Source organism: Mchenga conophoros, linkage group LG8, assembly GCF_057382185.1.
Source record: "Mchenga conophoros isolate Kocher_MC1m ecotype Shallow Benthic linkage group LG8, M_conophoros_male_GT1.1, whole genome shotgun sequence".
Lineage (NCBI taxonomy): Eukaryota > Metazoa > Chordata > Actinopteri > Cichliformes > Cichlidae > Mchenga > Mchenga conophoros.
The window spans coordinates 29542223-29568705 of record NC_140533.1 but is presented as its reverse complement, the minus strand read 5'-3'; the positions used below and the strand labels follow the sequence as shown (position 1 = coordinate 29568705).

The 26483-nt window shown below is 44.6% G+C and overlaps 1 protein-coding gene across 3 annotated transcripts in view; it reads right to left on the bottom strand.

Moving 5' to 3' along the window:
• The window catches only part of grid1b (glutamate receptor, ionotropic, delta 1b), a 618013-nt gene that overhangs the window by 88548 nt on the left and 502982 nt on the right, over positions 1 to 26483 (bottom strand). For all 3 annotated transcript variants that reach the window (XM_085285493.1, XM_085285494.1, XM_085285495.1), the window contains one exon: positions 7240 to 7293. In XM_085285493.1, coding sequence (XP_085141619.1) covers positions 7240 to 7293 — 54 coding nt within the window. The remainder of the gene's footprint in view (positions 1 to 7239; positions 7294 to 26483) is intronic.

Below are 26483 nucleotides of genomic sequence, written 5' to 3'. Positions count from 1 at the left end.
CATCACATCTGCACCAACTGTTTTCCATCGTGCACTGCAGGTAATTAGATTTTGTTCAACATGAACTCTTTTTTTAACACAAATGACTGTTCGGACTTACAAAGACTAGAAAAGCACCAGTGAGGAGGTGGCGAGAGCTCCTTTTGTCAGTTTGTTCTACTCTATGGTGTCAATGAGGGGTGAAAGGTCTCTGAAAGTTCCTCTGTCCTGGGGAAGTGAAGAGCTGGAGTCGGTACGCTGTTACAACAACAAATGTTGTATGTAACAGCATAATGACTTCAGTCCTTCAGTCCTGCAGTCAGCTGACACTGAAGAAGTCACCTGGATGAGTGACGAAACGTTTCTGCTGAAAACATCCAGATGAACAGAATCAAGTTTTGGGGACCTTCTACAGTTTCTTCTGAGGTATGGTAACAGCACGAAGCAGCACAACATTACACCGGATTATCTTTAAACAGCTCATTGTTGCCATTGTGTTTGGGAATATTGGGATCAGTACTCCAACATGAATTTTCCTTGCTAAACCAGCCTAGCGTTTACCATCAACATAGTCTGAGAGTGCAGTGGTCGGTACCCATGCAAGGAAGGAACTGTGGTGAACCAGCCTTCGAGCATCTGTGGGATGTGCCAGACACACAAGTCTGATCCATGGAGGACCCGACGCACAATGTACAGGACTTAAAGGACCTTCAGCGTCTAATGAAGCTGCTTTGGCATCAACACAATATCAGGCAGATCGCTTATGATATAAAATAATATTTTAAATTCACCAATAGGCTGATTTTTTGCCATATATTAGCTTCCTCTTGGTAAAGTTTGAGGAGTGGTGGGTGGTCTGGACCGGACGTAGGTATAGAGTAGATTAACTGGCTGTTAATCTCACTTTGGATCCTGTGCAAACACAAACCTGTGAGATTTCCTAACCTTTCCTCATCTTGTATCTTGTGTCTGTCAGTATCAGCTGACCAAAACAAGTAGAAAGCATTGATTGGCTCAACTTGGAGCAGTTTTTTCCCTTTATTGCCAACACAAGTCATCCAGTAGCTTACAAACCAATCTGGAGCTCATTGTTAGATACCACAGAGCCTAATTACAGCCTGTACTTTCAGCCTGTTAGTTTAGAATTTCTAATCAATTCTACTCGTAGGATTGATCGTAGGAGACTAACAGCTACACCATACAGGTTGATACCGACTCATGTTCAGTATTTCTCCACCTGATTAGTCAGTGCTGCTGCTGCCCTGCTGTTTCCACCCGTCCACCACCCGTCATCCATCTGTGTTTTCCAGGGAGATCTTTACTCACTGCTCTCAATGTAAAATAGTAGCCAGGAGTGATGAGCTGCAAATGTTTTCTGTCAGCAGATTAGTTTATATCTGTTTTCTTCGACTAATGACTGAAAAAGCACGGGACTCTTCTTTCAGCTTCTTCTGACACATGTGAGGATTTTTATTTAGCTGATCACAGACGCTTTGTGCAGAGTTATTAATGTTCGTCGGATCAAACTCGACCGTCCGACCGCTTGGCTTCACTGCTGTGCCTCTCACTGCCAGCCCTCCCTCACTGCCGCTCTTTCCCCCTCTGGTTAATTGTTGTCCTCATCGCTCTTCACCTCTTTCTCTCATTACCGTTACACTGCCTCCCTCTACAGCTCTGTTCTCGATTCTCTCCTCCCTTCTGCTCTCTCAAAGTCTCTGTCCCTCTCCAGGTCTTTTTAATTGGCATCAGTGGTGTTGTCTGGCTGTTTGTGTTGCCAGCAGACAGAGGGTGAAAAGGCCATTCTCCTTCTGTTGACAGCATGCCTCGCTTTGTACTTTAGTGGCACCCAGCACTACGCTAACTGTGTGGTTATTTGAGCAGGGATTTCTGGCAAAGATTGCAGTAACTGGGGAAAAAAAGTGAAATTTATAGCTGAATCCTGCAGATGCAGAAGCCTTTACGGGCTGGAAACAACCTAAAGTGCTATAAAACAAACTTTTCATGGAGCCGTTTTCTGCACCAGCAGATTTTCTTGCTTTGCTCAAAATGCACAAACAGACTTTTGATAATTCACCCATCCAATCAGTGACATCAAACAGATTGTTATTGGTTGTGTTTGCGGAACCGTTCATTGTAATGCAGGTCTCTCAGTCGTGCACCCATGCATGGAAAAGCTAGATCTGGGCACGGTGATGTCACCCACAGGTTTGCAGACCGTGGTCGCTGTTTCGAATCCTTCAATTTGGTATTTTGGATCTGAGTTTGTTGAAGCCAGAAGACACTGCATCTTTGAGGGGGTGGAGTGCGAAGTTATCAGCTCATTAGTTCTAAAATATAAATAAGATAGTAGGCACAGACTTTTGGATGGTCTCTTAGTGCAATTAAAGATTCAGTGATTCATTTATGTGTCACATTAATGCTATAAAAACATTTCAAAGGGGACCAACAACACCTCCTTCATGAATCACCACCTTATGGTGGTGGAGGGGTTTGTGTGTACCAGTGACAGCAGGGGCTATGTTGTTGGAGGCTTTTGCCCCTAATAGGGTCTCCCCAGGCAAACTGATTTAAGTGCCCCCCATGAAAGAAAGTCAAAGAAAAATCAAAGGACCAGCTCATGCTGTCCAGGTCAGGATTACCAGGCCTACACTGTGGAGCCCAGCCTCAGGGAGCCCACCTCCAGGCCGGTCTTCGTCTATGAAGTGCAGCCCTTAGAGCTGGCGTGGCCGTCTGTATCCTTAGCACCAGCAGGAGGCGCTATCAGGGTCAGGTGCAAAGTGTGTTGGGCAGAAGTGTCACGGTTCTGGGTCAATTTGACCCAGTATTTTCAGTTCTCACGTCTTGGTTTGATTTTGTATTTTTGGGTATTTTCTTGATCTATGGTATGATGATGATGATGATGGTTATTATTTAGTAGGTTTTAGTTCATTCTGGTTTCGTTCTGCCCGTGTAAAGTCTGTGTTTCTTTGTCTACGTCTTTGTGAATTGTTTCCTGTTTTATTGTGAAAGGTTGTGCCTCATGTCAGTGTGTCTAGCTTTGCTTTTGCTTTTTTTGCTTTTTGTCCCAGCAATAAAGCTGCACTTTAAGTTTGACTTCCGTGTTGAGTCCTGCATTTTGGGCCCACCACTCCTGCCTGCCTGCCACACAGCCAACCCTGACAAGAAGCTTAGATTATACTCAGTTGCTGACACAGACATGGAGAGCTGGAGGTCCGACAGCAGTGGTGTCCAAACCCAGGCCTCGAGGGCCGGTGTCCTGCAGTTTTTAGATGTGTCCATCACAGCTGATTTAAATGGCTAAATGACCTCCTCAACAAGTTTTCCAGAGGCCTGGTAAGGAACTAATCATTTGATTCAGGTGTGCTGACCCAGCGTGATCTAAAACCTGCAGGACACCGGCCCTCGAGGCCTGGAGTTGGCCAAGCCTATTCTACAGCCATCAGGGTTATCCTTGGTTATGGTTGTACCCCTTGAAGTTTACTGCAGCATCACTGGGAGACAAGTGAAGACTGGCAGACAATTTCAGAAGATGGATGGATCGATGGATGGATGGGTGGATGGCACCACAGAGGTCCGGTTCAGGGACTGCAATGACCTGAGGAGTCTAGCAGACAGCTAATGGCTCTTAATGGATAACTTTAAGCCTTAGAACATTTTAAACAGAAGCGTTATAAAAACACTCCTGTACAGTTTTTATAAAGGGGGAGATTAGCTATAGAGACCAGCTGTAAACAGTCTGTGGAGACTGATTCACTTACACTTGGTTTGCACTTTGTATTTTCAGCCCTGCGTTTGCCATCGATGAGATAATCAGGGGAAAAGTCTGCCAGCATCTGAATGGAGATTTCTGGAAACTCTTTAATCGAAATGTAAAATCTGACCAGAAGTATTATGATAATAATTTTAATTTAAACTGGCGTCTTAAAGGATGAATTTATAACTGAAAAACCTAGTCTGAGGCCTTTTAATAGTTAATAATTAATAATCCATTTCAAACGAACTGTAACCTTCATGTCGCTGCGTTTAAAATCACTCTGGAGTTTTTGTTCACCTGTTGTTGTGGTGTGTTTTTGTGGGTCTGCGTTACACAATGAAGGTGAAAGTCTTTTCCGTGTACCTGAACACTACGCGGGGAGGTGCTGACAGCAGACAGGAAGAAGGGAAGAGGAAGGAAATGGAAATTAGCTCGTCGGCAGTGTCTACCTGCTGGCAGGACATCTGACATCTCACTGCGCCGCCACCAGGACTTGAAACTACCTCTGTTACCTGCCTGAGCTCGGTGACACACTACACACAGAGGCTGCTAAAACTTTAGAGCAAAGTGGGGAACAAGGACAGAACAGTATTTATGAAGCAGGTTGGAGGCTGGAGAGCCGATTTCACATGATGTTTGTGTGGAGGAATTAGGGGGAGGAGGCACCATGGTAACAAGGAAGCTGGTGCTTCTCTTATCTATGGAAAAGGTCCATCTTTACCTGTAAGGTTCACACCAACACGCTTCATGTGGTTTGCATTCATGAAAAAGTAAGAAAATGCTCTGGATGTCATCGCTTCATCAGGTAGTGGACTTCTGCTTACACTAGAGCCCACCACCATGAAGCCCACTGTGACACAGCCACAGAAGACTGGGGTGCAAACTCCAGGTCGGGAATGAGTTGCTGCTCCAAGTGCAGGAGTTCAAATACTTCAGGATCTTGTTCACAAGTGAGGGGAGAGCGGAGCGAGCGACTGATAGATGGATAGATATGTGAATGTCAGATGTGACGAAGAGAGAGACGTGATAGTGAAGCTTGCTGGTCAATCTGCGGTCCTACCCCCACCTATGGTCATGAAGGCAGATAGAGGTGGATGGAAATAAATATCCTCAGAAGCGCAACTGGACTCCTAGACTGCTGCCCGGTTAAGAGATGAAACTGGAAACCCACAAAACTCCTATACCACATAAGTGAAGGACCAAATCCCCACCAGTAAAGTGTACATTTTAGGACATCCTCAGGTCTCACTTTTTTCGACTTTTTTCCTGAGACCACTTCCCAGTTTTACTTCTGAAACGGTGCCTCTCTAAGGCTCCTTTTATATCCAATCACTAACCTGCTGCCAATGAACCTGATTGGCTGCATATGTTCCTCCAGCTGTTTCTTTTTAGGACCACTTACCTTTCCTGCCTTTTGTTGCCTACCACGATCTCTCCAGCAGTGAAAATAACATGAATAATTTAAAAAATGTAAAATTTAATTTGGATAATTAGGAATTCCAGAAATCACACATGCAGTAGACTGAGTTTCCCCACTTCCTTTCATAGGAAGTTTAAATCCCACATTAATGAAGATAACTGGAATATTTTGAGTAATATTTCTATGTAAACATCATAATTTGCTGTTAATCTAATTAAAAGCATATTGGAAGGAGAAGAGGAGGTGGCAAAGTGGAGAAAATGAGCAATAAAAAATTGTGAATGATTTAAATGATTTCCTTTGATGGGTACAGGATATTATACATACACAGTGTGGAAGGACGAGACGCACGGGCGTGTTTATCAAAGGAAACGTGTGATCACAAGTCTAATGTGCCAAAAAGCCCAAACACGCTGCAGGATCTGAACATTGTTTCGATCTTCTGGTTAATTAAAAATGCAGTAATTAGCTGAATGATGACTTTGAAATAAAGGAGATAATTTGAAGTGAATGAGGAGGCTGTTACCAAGCTGGGAGCTGAAAAATGGGGGAAAGGGAATCTGGCATTGAAAGTAAAGCTCTGAGGTTTTTGTATTCAGCCTTCAGCAGACGACACCAACAGCCATCTCTGAATTATGCTGTTAACACTTGTCAGCTCAGTTAATTGGCTGGGTCGCTGCTTTAAGATTGATACTGGGAGAGCAGAGTGAGCAATTAAAAAGGAAAGATAATTTAAAACTATAAAAAAATAAACCTGTAACCAGTTGGCAAGAGCGGGCAGGTCGGGAGAAGTCGCGGCTCTGGAGATGTCGGTATTTTGTGACTGAACACAATCCCAGCTGCGGTGGAGGGTGCTGTCATTTTCTCTTTTCACCTCCAATCATTTCAATTTTACTTCCAGCATGGAAAGTTGCCCACGCTCGCCGATCCCCGTCAGAGGGGAGAAAAAAAGCCAGCCGCTGGAGAGAGGCGGCAACAAACCCACTCAGCTTGTGTTTGGATCACACATATAAATGGTTTCCATCAGAACAAGCACACAGGACGGGGCTCTTTAACTTATCTGCCTTTTTGTTCTCTGTGCAGCCCGTCCCGCTGTTCTGGTCCAAAATCAGCCGTAATGAAAGCAACATCATCAAAACTCAAAGCCGACATGGCGAGAAAACTTTTCCAGAGGAAACCAAGCTTGGTAGTTCGGTAGTTTTTGGCGCGCTGTGATGTAAATGATGCTTTAAAGGAGCTCATTTGTGTTCTTTTCAGAACAACATTTAAATCGAGCTGAGATTTTATCCAAACCGATGCAGACGTGTCGGGAGAAACGGTTAAAGCAACGAGCTAAAGAGGTTAGCACAGACGTCGCTATTGCCCCAGTTAGACCAGAACAGCACAAAGCATAAAAGATGGCTGCAGGAGGCCGTAAGTCTTTGTCAAAGGAGTCCAACATGAGTGGAAGAGTCAGCGAAGCTCACTTCTGTCCGATGACAGTGATACTGAGGTGGGGCGTGGCTGTTTTATCTAACGTTGTTGGAATGAAACTGAATAAACTCTCATATCATGGGGAAATGTATTCAAACTGGTTATCAGAGGGAAAGTTTGATATTTAAGGGCCTCACAGCTAACACTAACTGGTTTAACCAGCTGTTGTGTAGCCGGCTCTGGTCAGCTGTCTGGAGACGGGAGGGTCACATGTCTAATCTGCTGGCAGTAAGTAATCCTGACAATATCGGGAATGAATGAGCGTGTTCATGTGTTACAGTCAGCTTCAAACTAGCTGCCAAAACAGCATAAATAAGTATTTGAAAAGCTAAGAACAAAATTCTAAAACTGAAAAAACCCAAAACAAATGTAATCGATAAAAATAAAAAAATATTGAGGGATGCTTGAAAAAAGGCTAATTGATTGACAGCTGGCAGCTTGTTTCTATTCTTGGACTCTACTAGAGTAGCTTTGCATGATTCCCTGCTTCAGTCTCATTGGTTCTGCCCTGTTTCACAGCACAGGAAGTCGGGAACGATGGACTTCCTGCTATCAGAAGTTCACTGATGGAGAAAGTTTGTGTCACGTGCTCTGAATGTCTCGTGTGACTTACCTCGTTGACGAACACCCAGTGACTGTCTTTGGAGGCCAGATTTGTTTCCACTGCCTGCAGACACACAGAGACACAGAGACGAGGGGTTAATAACAAGGACCGCCCAAAGCCGATTTAATCACACGCCGCTTCTCAGAGGCTGACGCAGCATTTTATCACACTTCAGGTTCAGCAGCCAGATCTTGCAGTGTGGCCTCCGAGGAGCAGCTGCTGTACCGACACCACAGCTGCCTCGTCTGCCTTTGTTCTCGCCCGTGTCATTGCGGTGTGCACGTTTGAAAAGTTCAAGTCGGCCTCCTCCCCTTCGTCTTCCTCCTCCGCTGTCACGGCTCGTCCTGCCAAAATGTCGAGCAACAGAGGCTTTTGAGAAAGCGAGTGGTTTGCACTTAGCAAAGCCCCCGGAGCTCGGCCGGTCCTCTGCCACCATGTGATAATCCTAATAACACGCAGCATCCTACAGATGACAGCCAGCCTCGCAGCTGACAGCACAAAGTGGAGCAGAGCTCAGTCCTGCAGATCAGCCTGGACCAGCTGGAACACGTGCACAGAGGCAGCTGCTAGTAATGCAAACGCCCCCAAAACATGACAGAACTGTGGAGTTATCTCAAATAATGACGCGATATCATGAAGAAGAAGTAAAATCACTGTAAAACACCCAAAATGCTCATTGCTTCATGATTCAGTTTTAAAAATAAACCTTTATTCTCCCTGAGTGACGCTTAATTCTGACATTTACACTTGGCTCCACCCGAGATGGTTGAACAGCAAACCCTGTATTGTCTCAGAGGTGAAAGGTTGATGGAGGCAGGGATGTATCTGAGTGCGTGCCCACACGGCGCCGCACGCCAGCATATGGTCTGACTGCAGAGCCGTGTGGGTGTTGTTCTGCCTTCTGGCTCCATGTTTAGAAGCAGCATATTTAAACCAACGATCTCACAGAGTCGTTAGCTAATGATCGAAATTATATGAAGTAAAAAATAATATTTCACAGAGATAATAAAAGAACGAAAGGAAACATCTGGTCTGAAGTATGACTGAACACACACGTGCTGTACGTCTCAAAATGTGATCATGCTACTGAATGAAAAATGAAATGAGAACATTCCTGGTTTATTCTTTTTATTAATGCTTCGTAACAAATATCAAAGTTTGTTGGCCGAAGAAAAACTGCTGCTGTATCCTGATAAAGGTTTATCTGCGTAGGTCTTCAGTCCAGGTCACACTAGTCCTGAGAAGAACTGGACTTCTTTAAGTTTCACCTCTCATCCAATCAGCTTCTTCAGTCCGAGGTATTCAGCCTCTCGTGGGGGTTGTCCTCTGAAGCCATCGATGTCCACTGAATGCCTACCAGTGACCAGACGTGGTGGCTTACGACACCAGCAATCCGCCACTGAATCCCTCCCCAGGTGCTTCAGCCTGAACAAGTCTAGTTGCCTCCTGTAGGGAGTGCAGAGGTGTTCACACCTCAATGGAAAGCAGCTGTCAAAAAGTTGCGTGTTTCATTACACACCAAGCGTGCCTCAAAAAATGGCACGAAGTTCACATTTTTTTGAGATGCAAAAATAAAAATAAAAATAAATCGTTGAGCTTCTGCAAATAAATCGTCTCCAAAAAACACTGAAAAAAAAATGAAGTCGATATCAAATGATGAAGAGCTGGTGCTGATGTTTCTGAACAAGATCAATAAGTAATATTGGGAAAAAAAACAAAAACTAAAAAATGCCGCAAAATCTTACAGCATAATTATGCAGTCATTGCAAACGGCCGAGCCCGAAAAAGTCTGGTGTGTAATGGCCTTCTTGGCTAAGTTGGGGGGACCACCAAACATTTTTAAAGCACTTTTCAGAGGATAGCCAAGAGCTAGCTAGCAGTAAACAGCTAGCTAGCAGTAAACAGCCAGCTAGCAGTAAACAGCTAGCTAGCAGTAAACAGCCAGCTAGCAGTAAACGGCTAGCTAATTTTTCAGCCATTCAAAAGATATGTTGCTAAAAAAATCACATATCTCATCAAATGCAACAAAGAGCACAGAAGATTATATTTTTAAATAGATATAAACACAAATTTTTATCATGTTACCTATGCTAATGCTAATATGTCTGCATGTAGCATTCTAAAAGCCTGTACCTGACTGCAGTGGTGATTCACTGATATCACCTGCTGCCTGAAGCCTTTTCAGACCTTTTTCACGTGTCACATCAGGTAATTTCATTTCCAGTGGCTCCGTTCCAAGAGGCTAACCGTCAGGCATGATGATGAGCCAGCATGCCTGAAACTAGCTCACCTGAATGGGGAACGGTGCCAAACCTGCCTGCTGTTCAAAGGCTCTGCGTGCTGGATTCCTGTCATAGCGCCGAGCTACACCTGAATACAACAGAGCCATCGCTCATTCATCATTAGCATTTTACAGACATCCTCTAATGAGCAGGACCAAACCTCGTGACAGATTCTAACAAAACCAAACTGTGTCCAGTCCTGACTTTGGGAACAAATACCTGAGACGAGGCATTTGAAACAGGTTTTCCATATTATCCATATTCAGACAGTGGAACGCAGCTAGGAAGCTGGTGGAGTCAGAAGAAGAATCTGTGTTTGGGATATTACATCACTGAGTGCATTCACTTCACACACACACACACACACACACACTAAACAAGAGTATTCCCACACAGCGTTCGGCCATGAATATCAGTTCGTGTCACGTCTTTGCTCTCTGTCCTCGGACTGACAGATGTTTTCTAACAGGTTCCACATTCGGCTTCCAGATCAACAAACGCTGACACACTCGTGAAGCTCCACACAAGCAACAACCTCGAGGATAAACAGCTCGTGAACTGCATGTCCACAGAGCTAACGCGCACAGACGTTTTTAGAAAGAAGTGTTTTTCCCACATTTTATTTGTGCCCATCTGCTATGAGCAGATACACCAGTCAGCTGCACGATTCATGTGCAGAGCGAGTGAGGCTGATCGCCATGTGACAACGCGGCGTTCTGCCCTTCATGTGGCATACATCTCATTGCACCCCACCCACCTTAAAGACTTACAACCAAATAATGAATGAGAAGTCAATACTGATTCTATGTGAAGTGATGGAAACCAGTCGGTGTGTGTACATGATGTCAGGTTAACCTATAGCAAAGGCCACAGCACCTGTTCTCATAGCACACCTCACATCTCCCACGTGGAGATGTCACCATAACCTTTATTGGACCTGGATAGAGTGCGAGCGTTCTCACGCACGCCTCGATCGCCTCCGTCCTCCCATCCAACTCCGTTCTTCCTCGCTGGTGTTATTTCGATTCTGCCTCTGGGTCCTTACTTCCTGCTCGGTCATTAAAATGCAGCTCACATTGCCCTCTGGTTTATTTTCTGCTACTGTGGGCACAGAAATTGGTTATCAACAACAATTACCCGTCAACCCTGAAGGTAAAAACATGTATATTGTAGCTTTTAATGACGAGTGTGGTTGAAGAGGGGAGCTTGCAGAAACACGATGAAGCAAAGGCTGAGAAGAAAATAAGAGAATAAAAATGTATGGAGTGGAATTAATTCACGATATAAGAACTGGCAGAACATGCTGACCTTGTTATTCCCGACGGACTCGCCGTGCACCGTTCATATAATTGCATTATCCAAAATATTTCTTACATCAATCTCGCTATTTTTTAAGAGCCGTCTTAGGTGAGTTTGGCTGCCGTTCAGATGTAATAAATTTATGCTTTTAACTCACGGCGAGAATGGACAGCTGAACAACATGGAGGCTGCGAGTCTAACCAATCAGAGAGGAGTTTCAAAATTCAAGCTGCGTTCGGGAGGGTTTTATAAACCACACTCACATTCCACCATTAAAGTTTCTCAGCATCCTTGAGACCAAATAATTGGCTTTTCTATGTTTCTTTACTCATAAAACATTTGTGAAAGCTATTTTTGGGGTTTCTTTTTTCTGTCTGGCTGCCAGAAGCCATCTTCTTCCTGTTTTTGGCAGTTTGCTGCACATCTTGGCACTAACTGTAGATCGCTGGAACAGTGTCGTCGGCAAAGTGTGCCTCACCACAACACAGGAACACTGATACTAAGCCTTAAAAACACAGATCCATGATGGCGTCTTTAAGTGTTTAAAACCTGCACGAAGCTGCTGTGTTTAACCCTCCTAAGAAAATCAAACAGAGTTGGATTTTTCTTTCTTTCGGTCACTTAAAATATTTCCCGTCTCACAGATGCTCGGATGGAGGGTGATCATATCGTAACATTGTGGATAATGAGTCCAGTGTAATTAAAAGCTCAGTTTTTTCTATTCTTGACGTCAAACGGCAATCAGATTAAAGCTGTTTAAGTGCCCCGCCCCTCGGTAGGCTCTTTTATGGAAGCCTGTTTCCACCACTAAAAAAAAAAGGATCCATAACTCAAAATTTCGAGTTCTTTTCTCGAAATTTCGACATATTAACTCGAAATTTCGATTTATTAACTCAAAATTTCGACTTATTAACTCAAAAATTTGAGAAAAGTAACTCGAGTTAGCACTGCCAATCAGTAATCTACGTGAATGACGTCATTTCCTTGTTACCTGGAAGCTGAAGCCCTCAGCTACAACAGCTAAGCTGCCGGTATTACATCCAGTCGTGAATGCACAGATTGCTGAGTGTTTTCAGCCTGGCTTCACAAATGATGAAACCCCTGTGTTATTAGCTGAATCACACGGTGTTACTATCAGCAAACGTACTCGCGAAAGCGCCAATTTGTTGGGATCCGTTTTTGAGTGCGCGCTCCTCTGCGCCATATGCTTCCGGGTAACAAGAAAGCGACCTCATTCACGTAGATTTTTGATTGGCAGAGCTAATTCGAAATTTTGAGAAACTTTTCTCGAAATTTGTTTTTATTTAGTGGCGGAAACGGGCTTCCATACTCTTTAGACCAGCAGGATAAACACAACAAAATAAAATGATACGACCAAGACAAAAACTGTGGTATTCTGTAAATATAATAATAAACGTGAATTTACTGTGTAACTGTGCAACTTTATTAGCAGCGTCCTCCTGAAATGTGCCAACAACATTCAGAGTAACATCCTCCTCTCTGCCCCTTAATGCTCTCTGGTTGCTATGGTAATGCGTAAATATTTCTTTCAAAATAAGGCGCACAACTACAACATGGGAAAGACCCAGGGAAACAGAGTTCACGATAAAAAGCCTGAAAACCATAAATTTCACACCAGAGCCTCAACTCTCGCAGCCCCGTGGCCCGGGGGTTGGGGACCGCTGCCTTAGAACGACCTGCTCTTTTACAAACGTTAGTACAGGCGGACTGTGTGGCTACGCATTTTATATACCTGTGGTAAACTTGTGGCTATAGCTCATATTTCCACCGTCTGAATGTTCATTTGTGTCGTGGTCAAAAACGAGTCCGATGGCGCTCGTGTCCCATCACGAACTGACTCAGCTGGCAGTTTAGGGATCGATGACTATCAAGAGACCTGCCATCATGTCAGTCAAGATATTTCGGGCCACGGGCCCAAAACGGTGACAGACTGATGTCGCTATTTTTTGGATACTCAGGGGGGGAAAGCGACACTTGTCGTGTCCAAATTCATGGGCTGCATTCTCCTGAGGCCGCATTTGTAGACCGATTACGTCACAGCGACGCGCCGAAGGCTGTCCAAATTCGTAGACCCCTCCGAATGCAGCCGACAAATGCGTGCTCCTTTTTCCGAATTTGAAGGATGGGTCGGGTGTGTCCTTCGTGGCCCACCATATCCCAGAATTCATAGCGCGGCCCAGCCAAGCTCCAGTTTCCGGCTAATGGCGGCCGCTACTAAGTTTTAAAAATTACTCTTATTACTCTTTCTGGGTCACGAAATAAACTTTTAACATATTTTCAGGCGAGAAAGTAGCTGTGTAAACATCAAATATCTGCTCGGTTTATCAAGATATCGCATCTTTGCTAAAGTGCTTCGACGTTTTCGGAGACGTCTGCTACCCACCAGCTCGACAGCTAGCCGGGAGCTCGAGGGTTACTGATGCGGCCGAGAATGGCACAACTCCCGGCACATCATTTTCAGATCACCGCGGACTTTCGCTGCTCGGGTTAAACGTTGTCAGCCGGTGATCAGCTGTGATCAGCTGATCACGGGGCCGGGGTTAAAAGAGAGACGCCACCCACCTGTTCGCTGCTCAGACATCATTCTCTTCGTGTCAGGAGCTCCGAAACTCTGCCGACGTCAGTCTCCGCCTGATTCAGCAACCGTGAGTGATTATCCCTTCAATCCTTTTTCTCTTCCCGGCTCCGCTCGCTCTCTGTCGGTAACGACCGTTCCGAAGCCACGCTTCGTGCACTGATCGTTACTAGAATAACTGCGTGCCTGCTCCAAACCCACCGCTAGCCTTCGCCGCGCTTGGGTCTAGCCAGCACGCCACACGGGCACGCCGAATTACTGTGTGTAACCCGCCCGGCCGTGACAAACGTAATATATAAGTCACTTAGACAACCTAAAAATGTTATTGTTGGGCTTTTTTCAGTGTTTTGTTTGTTCGTGAGTAAATCGGTTTGGCTGAGATTAAAGTTATTAGATAAAATAAAACTTTATTAATCCCCCGGGTGGGTTCCTCCTTGGTTTTTACACAGCTGACTAAACGTCAAACAGAAAACTGATTAAACAGAAGTGTGAGATGGCCGAGAGTTTACTCCAGTGTCCTGTTATATTTTAGACAGCAAGGAGCAGACGGCTGAGTTTATTAAACTCCACCGAGACAGCGGTGACGCTAATCAGAAGGCTAGACCGTCCAATTTCACGGCCGTTTACTTCCGGCCTACCCGATCTTCTGAGGACCCGGCCCACGTAGACCGCGAAGGCCGGGTCCTCAGGAGAATGCAGCCCATGAATTTGGACACGACCACTGTTTTGATTGTGAATATTTCCTGGAAGGTCAGGACGGTTTAGCAGCGACGCACGAGCCTCCGCCTGCTCGCTCCGTCTCATCCCTCTTGCTGAGCTGTCTGATGAGGTTACATCGTGACCTCGACCCATCGCACCGCAGCAGTCGGCCCGGGGGGACGGTACAGGGGGATGACGATGATGAAGGCTGACTCACATGACTGACAGCTACACAAATGTGCGAGAAGCTCAGCGCGACTGAGAGCAGAGAGGCAGACGACACGCTGAGGAAATCATACAGACACGAGGCCCGGGGAGAACTGTGGCTGTAAACAAAGCGTCCTGTTGACTTTAGACAGTTAGCCTTTTTTCTCCTTCGTCTCATACGTGACATCACACAGGTCAGGACTTTTGATCACTTCGTCTGTCTGAGGAACGAAGGCAGACGCTGCAGGAAGCATCCGCTGCACGTAACAAACTGAAATACTGACTGACATCCAAAAGCATCAGATCAGAACTGCATTCAAAGGGAACAGTTGTACTGTGCTAACCTCAACTCCAGGTTTGAAACACACACACACCTGCAGGCTTAACCCTTTCACCACGACTTTAGAGCAGCCAACACACAGTACGACATACAAGTTAGGATAATCTGACTGCTGAGCTTGCTGCTAATCATCATCAGTGTCCAACGACCCAACGGGGATACACAGTCATGCATCACAAGACTTTTTAACCTCTTTGACACACAAGGTCTTGAATAAGATAAGAACAGATAGATCTTTATGTCACTGTAACCAGAATAATGACCTCTCTCCATTGGCAGCATGTAGGTCGAATAACCAGAACCCAACATATCCTTAAGATCTCATAGCCCCCTGTTGTCCCTGAACCTGGTAAAAGGGAGTCCTTCCACTCCTGGAAGAAACCCCCAACCCCCCCGTGACCGTTTAGCTTCAGCCCATGTTGGATGTTGACAGGCTAAAGTTGCAGGATGGTCACAGCAGCTGGCAGTTTGGTAGTTTTTAGTTTGTGTAAGTTTTGTGGAGTTGCTCTACAGCTGACTGCTGTATGGATTGCTTGCATCTTTTTGCATCACTCCTAGAGCGGTGCTTCTGCTTTTATTCAGCAGTTGAAAGCACAAAGTCAGATGGGAAACATGTCAAGAGAGAGAAAAGCTAGATATAACAGGCTGGGAAACAAGTGAGTGTCTGTTGGGCTGCAGTGTAAATGTGTTCTGTGGTTTTGACAGCAGCTGGTTTCTGATACCCAGGATCAGCACAATCACTTCTGCTTGGTTATCAGTGTTTAACCGTTTCTGCACAGACCCGCTAAACAAATCACGTGAGAGCAGTTTTACTCATTACTGAATCATCTTTCTTTTTTCCACAGGTTCGTAAAACTCCACAGAGAAAACTTTTCAGACTTTACTGAAGTTTTTTCTTTATATTTTAGAAACGTTCTCAGTCAGCTGCAAGAAGAGAATGAGCTCGACCTCGGTAAACCATCAAGATTACCCCAATCAAATGTGACATCCATGTGCTCAGCTAATCACTGTTTATTCATTTTAATCTCATGCGGTTATTATTTAAAGGTTAATTTTTGCATAATGATGTTACATTGTATCAGCTATATATTATCTGTTACACTTTTTAAAGGCAGTCAAATTAAAACTGAACAAATCACGCAACTCCGAGCGGTCTTAGAGGTAACTCGCCTGAGTTTGAATTGGCCCACACCTCTGAGCAGGTCTACCAACATCCAGTGGAGACCAGTTAAGAAGAATAAATAACCAAATAAATAAATATTGTATCAACAGCCTGCAGCCAGTTCTGTACCGAGGAGCCAGCACATAAATCTTGTGTTGTTGAAAGATTGTGTTTGAATCTGTCTTCACTTCCCATCATGCAGAGCAACATTTATATTTAACGCACGTCAGTGAAGAGTCCTCTGACCCTTTGAACAAATAACTTTTAGAGCCACTCTCCGACTCGTTAAGAAAAACGACAAACATTCAGTTTTTATTTGCAGGTTTGACACCGGCGTGTTATTACCAAGCACAAACCCTTCCAAGTTTGCTTTAGATTATAAGCCCCACCCTCAGTGGCGCTGTGAGGTTGGCAGGCTAATTACAGAAGCCGCTCGGCAGCCAAAGATCGTTAGGATTACGGCTAGGCTTTTTCTCCGGCTGACGCGTCGCCTCCCAAAGACGCCACGTCGGCACAGATTAAACCGTCTTCTCCGGGTTTAAAAACGCCTGCCGTGAACTGATTTTACTGAAGAGACAAATTAAACCATTATCAAGAAAACCAAGAGATCCTGCACAGCCAACAGATATAACAGGCGTGGTTAACGTTCCACACAAAGAGTCTGCAGTGCTGGACGTATTAGTAAGAAGTACTGCAGTTTTTTGGGAGGGTTTCTTTGGCCGCAGATCAAAAATGCTGCCGATAAATATTCAGACAGAGAAACAACAATAAGAGCCTGAAGGCTCAGAGAGAATGAAGACAGCGTGGAGTTGGAATAGCAGCATCTTTCCCTCCACAGCGGCCGTCCAACTATTTGTTAAAATCCACCAGCAGCACCTCGACCTTACAAGGTGCTAATGACGTATCGATCGGGAGAGCAGATATACATGGAAGCTGTGAAACACAATCAAGGTTACTCTGCTAAATATCGAGTGACGAAGCTTCTAGGTAAAGACGGTTGTTTATTTTTGGCCGTTAACTTTGTGTTGTGTTTCTGAATGTTGCTGAACGAGAAGCTGCTCTCCTCCCTGAAATGCACTACTGGGGTACTTTTATTATATAGTATTAGAAATAAATGTGGGTGTCATTACATAATGCAGCGCCCAAGAGCTAATTGCATATTTCCTACTAACAAGCCTCTGTGTGTGTGTGTGTGTGTGTGTGTGTGTGTGTGTGTGTGTGTGTGTGTGTGTGTGTGTGTGTGTGTCAGAGCCTTATATCTGTTATTCCTCTGTGCCACAGGACTATTTAAAACACCGAAGAGCCACACTGTTGTGCTGGATGACATTTGCTTCATTACCGTGGAGTTGATTAATCTGTCACTGGAAAAGAACAAAAATTCTCCCCTATTTGCTGAAAATAAGTATTTTTGCAGGCTTCGATTTCAGAAACTGAAATGGTTTCTTCAGGCGTGAGAGGAGATGCTTGGGGGTGATGCAGCACATGTGAGATTACGCCTGGATGACACCGATGGAGGCGGAGGCTCTGGACAGGAAGTTCTCAGCTTGGACTGTGATAACTAATTAAACGTGGATGGATGGATGGATGCTGACAATCGAGCGTGCTGAGTTGTTAGAAATGCTCCTGCTTTATATCTGAAGCCAGCAGCAGAGCTCGGGGGATGCGAGTGGTCCGGTGCAGCGGGGATTAGGGAGTTCGCTGGTTTATATTTCGCTCCACTGCCTCGCAGACTCTCTCCTTCTCTCTCTATGGGTTTAATATCCCTGACAGCAAACATTAATGGGTGGTGGGAGCAGTGGGAAGCAGGGCCATTACACTCGAGACAGGATGCTTTTAACACCACGTTAATGTAAAAGACTCGTGTGGATGGACCTCCGTGTGGGACATCCACCCAGGACTCTAGAGGTGGAGGGGAAAAAGATTCCCGTCAAAGCACAAAATTGAGTTGTTGTTCCAATATGATGGAGATACAAATGGAAAACCGAGTGAAACAGCTGGGGTCGGCTTCTTATCGACTCTCTTTCAATCCTTCCAAAAGAAAAAAGAAAAGTTTTTGAGGGAAGCTTTGAAGAGCAAAGACGACTTAAAGCTCAAGGCGGACTGAAGAACAGAGACAATATTTAGTTTGAAATTAATACCAGTGAACATCTCCACACTGAAGAAGAAAGAACATCAGCGGTCGACTCAAGAAGGCAGACTGACGGCGCTGTGTTTCGCTTCAGATCAAAGGTGTAGCGCGGGGGCTGATCCACGGAGAGGCTGAACCGGAGTGCTCAGCGTGCACGTTACTTTACTCAGCACAGGTCAAGCCGGGCTCAGTCACACGTGTTCCTCAGTTATTGTGAAGTTTGCCACTATTACACAAAGATGACGCTGTCCAGTGTGTTTGCCCACTCTGTGAGCAGTGTGTGTGTGTAACGAGAATCAGCTTTGCGAAACAAGGAAACCCTCTTCAGGTTGAAATGAAAAGCAGAGGATATCATCAATCTTCGATCTTTGTCTGCTTGACGTCGCAGAGCTGATGAAGATGAAGCCTCGGAGTGTTGTTGACATTCAGTCCCTGATGTGGATGGTACTCTGCCGTGACATCAGGCTCGTTATCCGTCTCCATTTCTGCACCACAGTGTCCTTTACATTCAGTTTACAGACTAACAGGCATCAGGAAGGCACACAAAGAACAAACACAAAGAAAACCCGTCCACTGCAGCCAGCAGCGATGCTCACATCTGCACCTGCACTACAACGAAGCACACAAACACTTTTTCCAATTTCATTTGAACACGAAGGATGCGGATGCTCGCAATCCAGGGCGTCACTGTACTTAAGGGAGTTCTGTTCTTAACAGCAACGTCATGACCTCCGTCCATCCAGGCCGCTGTGACTCCCAGACTGACTGCAGGTCGAGTTGATTCTGTCAGCACTCATCCCGCTCGCTTCGTCAGTGTACGGGGAAAAACGGCCGCCTCGCCGTCCTTCTGAGTGTTAAAGCCCACGAGAGTAGCACTAAAAGCAGCTCTTCACAACGTGAGAGTTCAAGAAGAAAGCTGAGAACGAGGAGGTTTCATGTTTTTGGTTTTGCGAGATGATGTTTAAAAAGTCAAGATGGTGTCAGTTCACCGAGAACGCTAAAAAAAATAGCATCTCCTTCACTGCTGCGAGAGCTCTGCTGCCTCGTCGGCACAAACGCTGTGAGGCTGATGGCTCTGTGGAGGTGAGTGGAAGCAACAGCTCCCATATGAAACTAACTCGTTAAGGTTTTTGGTCCTATTTCTTTATGAACATGCAACAGTCAGTGCAAAGATGCAGGCCTCAGAGGGCTGTTTCTGCTATTTCAGCTCATATGTTACAGAAATAATTCAGTTGGAAATGATCTGACTTGAATACTTATTATAACTCCTGGCCAGTTTATTTAAATGTACTACTTGAATAATTGTGGATATTTCCTACAGGTATTTGCCTGCCGATGGATCATCTACACTGCAAACCTTAAATATCCCATCTATGCTAAATCATGGTTGGACCGGGGAGGTACGTGGTCTCAAAGGACAAGTGCAAATGCATCCAAGATGAATTCAAGAGGGACTGAAATCTGATTGCTCAATCTGCATCAAGAGGAGCTTTAAATGCCTTTTAGCCTGATTTTGAAAAGGTCCATTTCTCTGTGATGGATATATAATGTTTTTCCCCTTCTGAGTGTAGCTACATCGTTCAGCAGGCCTGTGGAAATACAGCCTGTGTTCTGAGATAACAGCAGCTGGATTTCCTGTGAAATCATCAGCACCTTTCTCTTTAGCTGCAGACAGAAAAGCAGCGTGTCCGTGTTCCCAGAGACCTGTGTTTTATCGTATTATGTCTTTAGCTGTGCTTTAGTGTGTCCTTGTGAGGTTATTTATGTCTGTCTTCTTTAGGTAAAGCTCTTATGCTGTTGCAAATTTCACCTCGAAGACCATAAATGTTACTGCGTTACGTATTATGTTGAGGGACCCTCGTTCCTCCAGGTAACATACATCACATTAACCCTCCCATAACCCCAACCCAACCTTCCCATCATCCTCTTGTCCCAAGAAGAACAACACTGAGCTGACCGATGTTGAGGGATATGCTGTGGTTGGTTCAAGTCTTCCTCTTTATATGGAAGTGGAACCATTTTTCATCAGTAGGGTTCCTGCCTTTGGAAAGGGAGGTCCAAAGGCGGGGACCTCCTGTTTGGACCTCCTGTTTCGATTATCCCAAGTCTTATTTAGCACTTAGTTCCTCCTACGCCGGGCGGCGCATCAGGCAGCTAGTGATCTCCATCGATGTCGGTCAGCAGCGACTGCTTCAGCTTCGTCCCAGGCAATGTCGACAGTTCTCAGATCGTCCATGAATGTTCGACGCCATGTGGTTTTTGGTCGGCCTTGCTTTCGCTTGCCAGTGCGTGGACGCCATGTCATGGCAATCTTAGCTGGGCAATGAGGGGGTAGGCGTAAAATATGGCCCGCAAAGCGGAAGCGCCTTTCTGCGACAACATCGGCTAATGGGTGCCTGCTCTTCGTAGGACCTCCTCGTTTGTTATTCGGTCCCGGTAGGAAATTCTCAGGATTCGCCGCAGGTCACGTTGTTGAAGCACGTTCAGGTGTTGAATAATTGCACTTGTTGAGCGCCAGGTTTCACTAGCGTAGAGTGCAGTAGTGAAGACGATAGAGTTCAATAGTCTGATCTTGACCCTAACATTCAGGGAGGTCGAGTTCCAAACAGGTTGGAGACGTCGCAGGACACCAGCTGCCTTCCCTACTCTGGCGTCAACATCCCAAGTTAGCCAACATAATCTCTCCATCGTGTCCTGGTGTTTTCTGGGATCTCCTCGTAGTTGGGCGTGCCCAAAACACCTCACTTTGGAGGCATCCAGGAAGCACCAGCTCCTTTCACTGCCTTTCATTTGAATGTTTGAAAACTCGGCCTCAAGGCAGACATCCTCACAAACTCTACCCTGGGTTTGGTGCTTAAGAAAAGAGTTCTAGAAACTATCTTCACCCTCAAGTGTTCCAAAAATGGACGGTATGTCCTCTAACAGAACTACAAAAAGATTACGCTTGTCCAAAAGAAGTTTAGAAAGAAAGCAGAAAAACATGGATTTTGACTTTTTGTGTCTGTAATGCGACAATCTTGAAATGCAAAGTCTCAGTTTAATTTGAAAAGCCTGTAAGCTTGGTAGAAGACGTGGAAGGTGAGAATGAGAGGAAGGTTTGTGGTCACATAAACAAATGATATCAATCTGTAAAGTGACATTAATAGTGAGTGTTTATGAATGCTATTTCTCACTGAAACTACAAAAGAAATGAGCTCCTGAATCACCCAGAACATCTCATTTATTTGGTCGGACAGACAAATATGACTTTCTCCAACATTTGACACATCTTATCAGAGCTTGTTGCAGCACATAATGATGCTGATATTACAATGAATATTAAACTGATAATTTACCGACTGCAGTGGGCTTCGATGACATGTTTCCCATTTTTTGTGAAGCCTGCAGATAAATTTTTATTCATTACTTCCTTCAAAGTATCTTTCAAATAAATGAAGAAAATACTAATTTATCATCATCTGCTGTAACAGACGCTACCTTTTCAATTTAAGCTTCTGTGGAAACACAGACAGTGGAAAGCAATTTGATAGTTTCATTCCAAGTGCAAACACTTGAGCTCAGAACTGAGTCGCACTGGGCAGTAAGTCAATTGGTACTTTTTGTCCACAACACAACCAGCTTTTTGAGAGGCCTGGGTCACGTTTAAGGAAGACTGAGGAACTTGACGGACGCGCATGTACGTTAATGTATTAACAGGTAGGTGCAGGTAGTCAAATTCCTCCAGAATGGCACATCAATACAGTTTAAGGAGCTTGGAAAGAAAAGCTTCTGGACTTCTTTCAGATGTACCCAAGAGCTTCTTCAGTTCTAAGGTCAATTGGTGGAGGGTCCCAGATTTAAGCCCTATGGGAGTGTCCCCCCAAGAGGGACATGGGATCCTAATGATCCTCTACCTAATCACATGAGCCAATGTCTGAAACGTCTTCAAGCAACTTAAAGAAGTCCAGACACTTTTCTTTCCAAGCTCCTTAGGCTACGATGACCTGGATGACTGAGGACCTTCACAGACATGCCATCAGATAGATTTGCTGTGTCTCCCAGTGTAGTCTGAAGAACATGGAGGAGATTCCAGGAAACAGGAAGTTACTCTAAGAGGCTTGGATAGAGCCAATAGGAATATCCATAGAAGGATGCATAGAGGTGAACAGGCTAGCCAACGGCAGCCTGACGGCATTAAGGTGTTGGGATAAAATTCTTGGACCCGCTGTCAGACTGTGCTGGGTCCTGGCTTCCTCCTGCTGCACAACAATGGCCGGCCTCGTGTGTCGAGAGTATGCAGGTCTGAAGGATGGAGGATTTGAAGCCAGTGATCGGCAATGTGAATGGTGAGAAAGACCTTGCAAAGACTCAGCTAAAGGTTCGGCTTCATAATGAATTATTAGTTCATTGTTTGGCCTTCCACTTGTAGTTATGGTTCTCTTGCAGAGCTCTGAATATTCCTTTAGGAGCTGCTACTGAAGGAAAGGACAAAGAAAAGCGAGAACTACTGTACAGCCACGAAGTGGAAACACGCAGTGCAGTTAAATGATCGTGTTGCTCTATAGCAATAATGTTCCACTTGGAAGGTTATTATGTATATCATAGTTCTGAAACTAGTGTCAGCACATTAACGTGGAAAAAGATCATCTTAAAAATGATATAGTTTCCACTGTTGCATGTTATTCTGGGCAAAAGCAGCCTTTGATCCATCAATCAAAATCAGAATGCTTTATTAATCCCAGAGGAAATTATGCAAGCTCGTAACTCATTTTCAAGAACACCTGAAGCTTTACTGGATTTATCCTGCTCAGTCCTGAGGGGTGTGAGCAGCCTCTGCAAAACTCACTCTGAGACCCGGTTTTAACCGTTTGCCGCGTAGGCATGGAAACCAGTCATCTCCGCTACCTCGGAAGCTGTTTCGGTCTCCCGCCTCCTCTGCCCTGCTGGAACGGCGCCGAGTACAAGGATTGTTCTGACACCTCGGTGAGCGAAGCAGAGAAAACAGAGGAATGTGAGGATAGATGTGCAAATGCGAGGAATTTTATAGATCAAAAAAGAGCAACCTGATGATTAATAGATTCACAGTTCACAGTTTAGAGACTGTGGTATTTAATCCATGTGTGAAAAGTGCCAGATTCACTGTGAAGTCAAATCCACGATGTGTCATCTGTGAGGGGATGTTGCTGCTGAGCTTTAGAGCTGTACGGGGTCAAACAGGATGTTCCAGAATGCGTGCATCCAATCAGACGCCTCGTCAGCCAACCTCCTGACTCTGCTGGTTCTGCTCTGCTTCACTGTGTTAGCTGTTGTTCTGAGGATGGAGAGATGATGTGAGTGAGTTCAAGCTCGTCTGATAGCATCTTAGTTCAGATGTTTTTGATACTGGTGCGAACGAGTCATTAAAACAGATGTTCAGCTGTAGGCGCTGCGAGTCGTGTTGCTCCAGGAAATGAATGCAAGTCATTGTAATGTTTTCTAAAACATGACAGCTGAGCTTGAAATTGCCTGAACTGTGCGCGTCTGCTGAACGGAGGAAGATAAAAACAATGTCTGCAAAAATGCGAGCCACTTGGTGTGAGATCCAATTTTTCACCTTGAAACAGGTGAAGAAGGCGACATGTAAGGTGGGATATTTCTGTTTTGAACTTGCTTTATAGTTTCACGTCGATGCAAACAAACACACACACTGCCTGTGGCGGCTTGTTTCATGTCGCGGGGGCTCGGTGCATCTGAGGTGAGAGAACCAACCGACTGACCCGCAGCTCAGAGGTTTTCCCTCTCGGGCTTTAATGTGAACAACAAACCTGTTTCAGTCACCGAGTTCTGCACGCTGCCATCGACCTGTTGGTTTAATTATAGCCTAACCAACAGCTGATGGGGAAGCACCTGAAAGAGTCTTGATTTGTTTGGATTACAACAATCAAATTATGCTAAAAATGACTAAAACTCCACCCGACTGTGTCCCAAATCATACTGTCATTTCAAACTGCGTATTTAGGGACTCCTGTGCAGACGAATGCTTAGTGAGCCTTTTAGCACGAGCCGAAACTTTTGGACACTGCAACCTTTGGTGAATCTGCTGTTCGCTTATACCAGGCACGATCCTCCACATGATTTTTTTTCTGCACAGTGCAATCAAATATACAACCAACGTTACAGTTCTTCCTGTAGTTTTTAGGAGATCGCCCACTGCACAGCTGCGGTTCTACCATCTGTGCATTCATGTATTCATTCACACATGAACACCAGCCGGTAACATAACATTTAACCCTGGCTTTGCCAGCTTTTGTTCTTGATAACCACAGTAACTCCTGATCATACTGATATCTTCAGACAGTCGTTACATCACAAACAGCTTTATTGGCCAAATGTGTACAGAAACAAGGCTGGGCTCTGTTTCTCTTTACTGTACTTAAGCAGAAACACAATACAGTTGGATGTTGGAATAAACTATGGAGTAAGCATGGGATGGATAACCACTTACTATGGGAACGTGACAGTATTATATGGAAATGCTGTAATTTTCACTATTTAAAAAAAGCAATGATCCCATAAACACGAGGCCTGCATTATAGCATCTGTACTGCTCACTTGATTGTCAAATATTGATTAATCTGCCACTGAAAACAGTCACCAATCAAAGCACTGCAAACTGCTCTCTTAGGATGAAAGGTTTGGTGTTTCCGTGGTGTTTGTCAGTATCATTGTCCCTATTACAGAGTTTTATAGTGAACCACCTGCTCGGTACTACGATTGCATTAAACCATCGGCTGCTTGATGGAAATTGGAAACTAAAAACTGAAAGTAGTCTTTGGGGACACAAAGCTAAAAGTTAAAATATCACATTGATTAGTTTAACATTGCTAATCAATAACACGTCTTCCTGAAGCCGCCTGCTGTCTGCTGTGGAGCAGCTGAGGGTTAAATGCCATGTAGTGGATGTTCTCACTCATTTACCTGCAGCTGAGATTTTTGGGCCATTCTCAGAAGTCTGCTTCTTAAACTTCTGCTCTTACAACAAAAAGTGATTGAATTTAATATTCCACCCACTGTGCCTTTGATTATAATACTGATATGAACCCAGCATCACGTGCACGGCTTTGGAATAAGTGATTTTTTGGGGAAAGTGTTTTGTTCGTCTGTATTTAGGATCAATGTGTGAAAGGCAAAGACTTTATTTTTGAATCGTGAGGGAAGAAAAACAACCTTCAGAAATCACTGTGGCTGTCTGATCAAACAGCTCTGAAGCTGATTACTAACAGCTCTGAGATCTGAGACCAAACGTGTTTGTCTTTGGAGCTTTGCCCATAAAAAAAGAAAGAAAATCTTGTTTTAAGTGTTGATTTTGAAAGAACTGCAGGCTTCTGTAGTCTGCTGCTGTTCTCAGACGACAAGCTTCAGGCTGCAGAAGCTGCTCCTGTATTCTAACAATGTGAAGGGTAAAGGTCGAGTATTCGATTAATTGCATGACTACTTACCAAATATCACACTTGGCTGTAGTTAAATTAACAATATGCTGTAAAAAACATCTCAAACTGACTGGCATTCTGAATCCTCAGACAGGAAATCTTGTGATCTGGCTACACAGGTCTGTGGTTATCACTATTATTTTTCCTTTACGGGAACAGGAAGTCCTGGGACTGTTCTGGAAGGCTTCTTGGTACGACCCTCCACAACAGTCCCAGTATGTAACTCCTCCCCCGCTCGAAGTAGTCAGAATGTAACAACCTAGAAACAGACAGGTAGCAGTGCAGTGTTGCCCACGGAGATGACCATGAGCACCGTGTAAGAGATGCTCTGTGACAATAAAGACATTCTATTCTATTCTATTCTATTCTGTTCTATTCTGGTCTATGAAGGTGAGGTTAGTCACACTAGCTAGCTTTAGTGGCCGTTTTTAGCTCGTACCAGCATGAAACCATGAAAACCAAAGACCTTTGAGTGACTTTGTTCTGCTTTTTTTACACCTTTGTTGTCGAACACGTTACAGTTTTCTTTTTCTGTGCAGAACTTTGAGCTGCACGTTTGGTTTAATAAATCCATACAAGGCTTCTTTGATTTTTGCAGACAGGTGTTTGATACTTTGCACCTGAATGACATTTACGGGTTTTTTCTTCCTGATTAGTGAACAAGAAAAATGTCTGCCATCTGTTCTGTTCATGCTTTCAACTTGTTTTGTCATAAAGTAATTTCTAGAAAGTGAGAGGGACTGAAAGCTTGCAGTGCACAGTGGCCATATGAAGAGACATATGGAGGATAATGATAGCTCTTCTGAACACGCTGTTATTATTTTTATACATTAGGCGTTGTGATGGCCTTCAATTGTCCGTTTTCGCTGCTGCAGACGCATGCATGACGATCCTTTCTCTGTCTCTCTCTCTGACAGGACGAGCCGGGCCTCGATCGCCCTCAGCCACTCTCTCATATTTATTTCTGCCTCTCTTCTTCTTTATTGTCCACCGCCGTCACTCATCCCTTGTCCTATTATAACTGCTCGCACTGAGGATGGAGCTAGAGATTGAAGAGGGACTGAAGTGTCCCATTTTAAAGAGCAGGTAAAG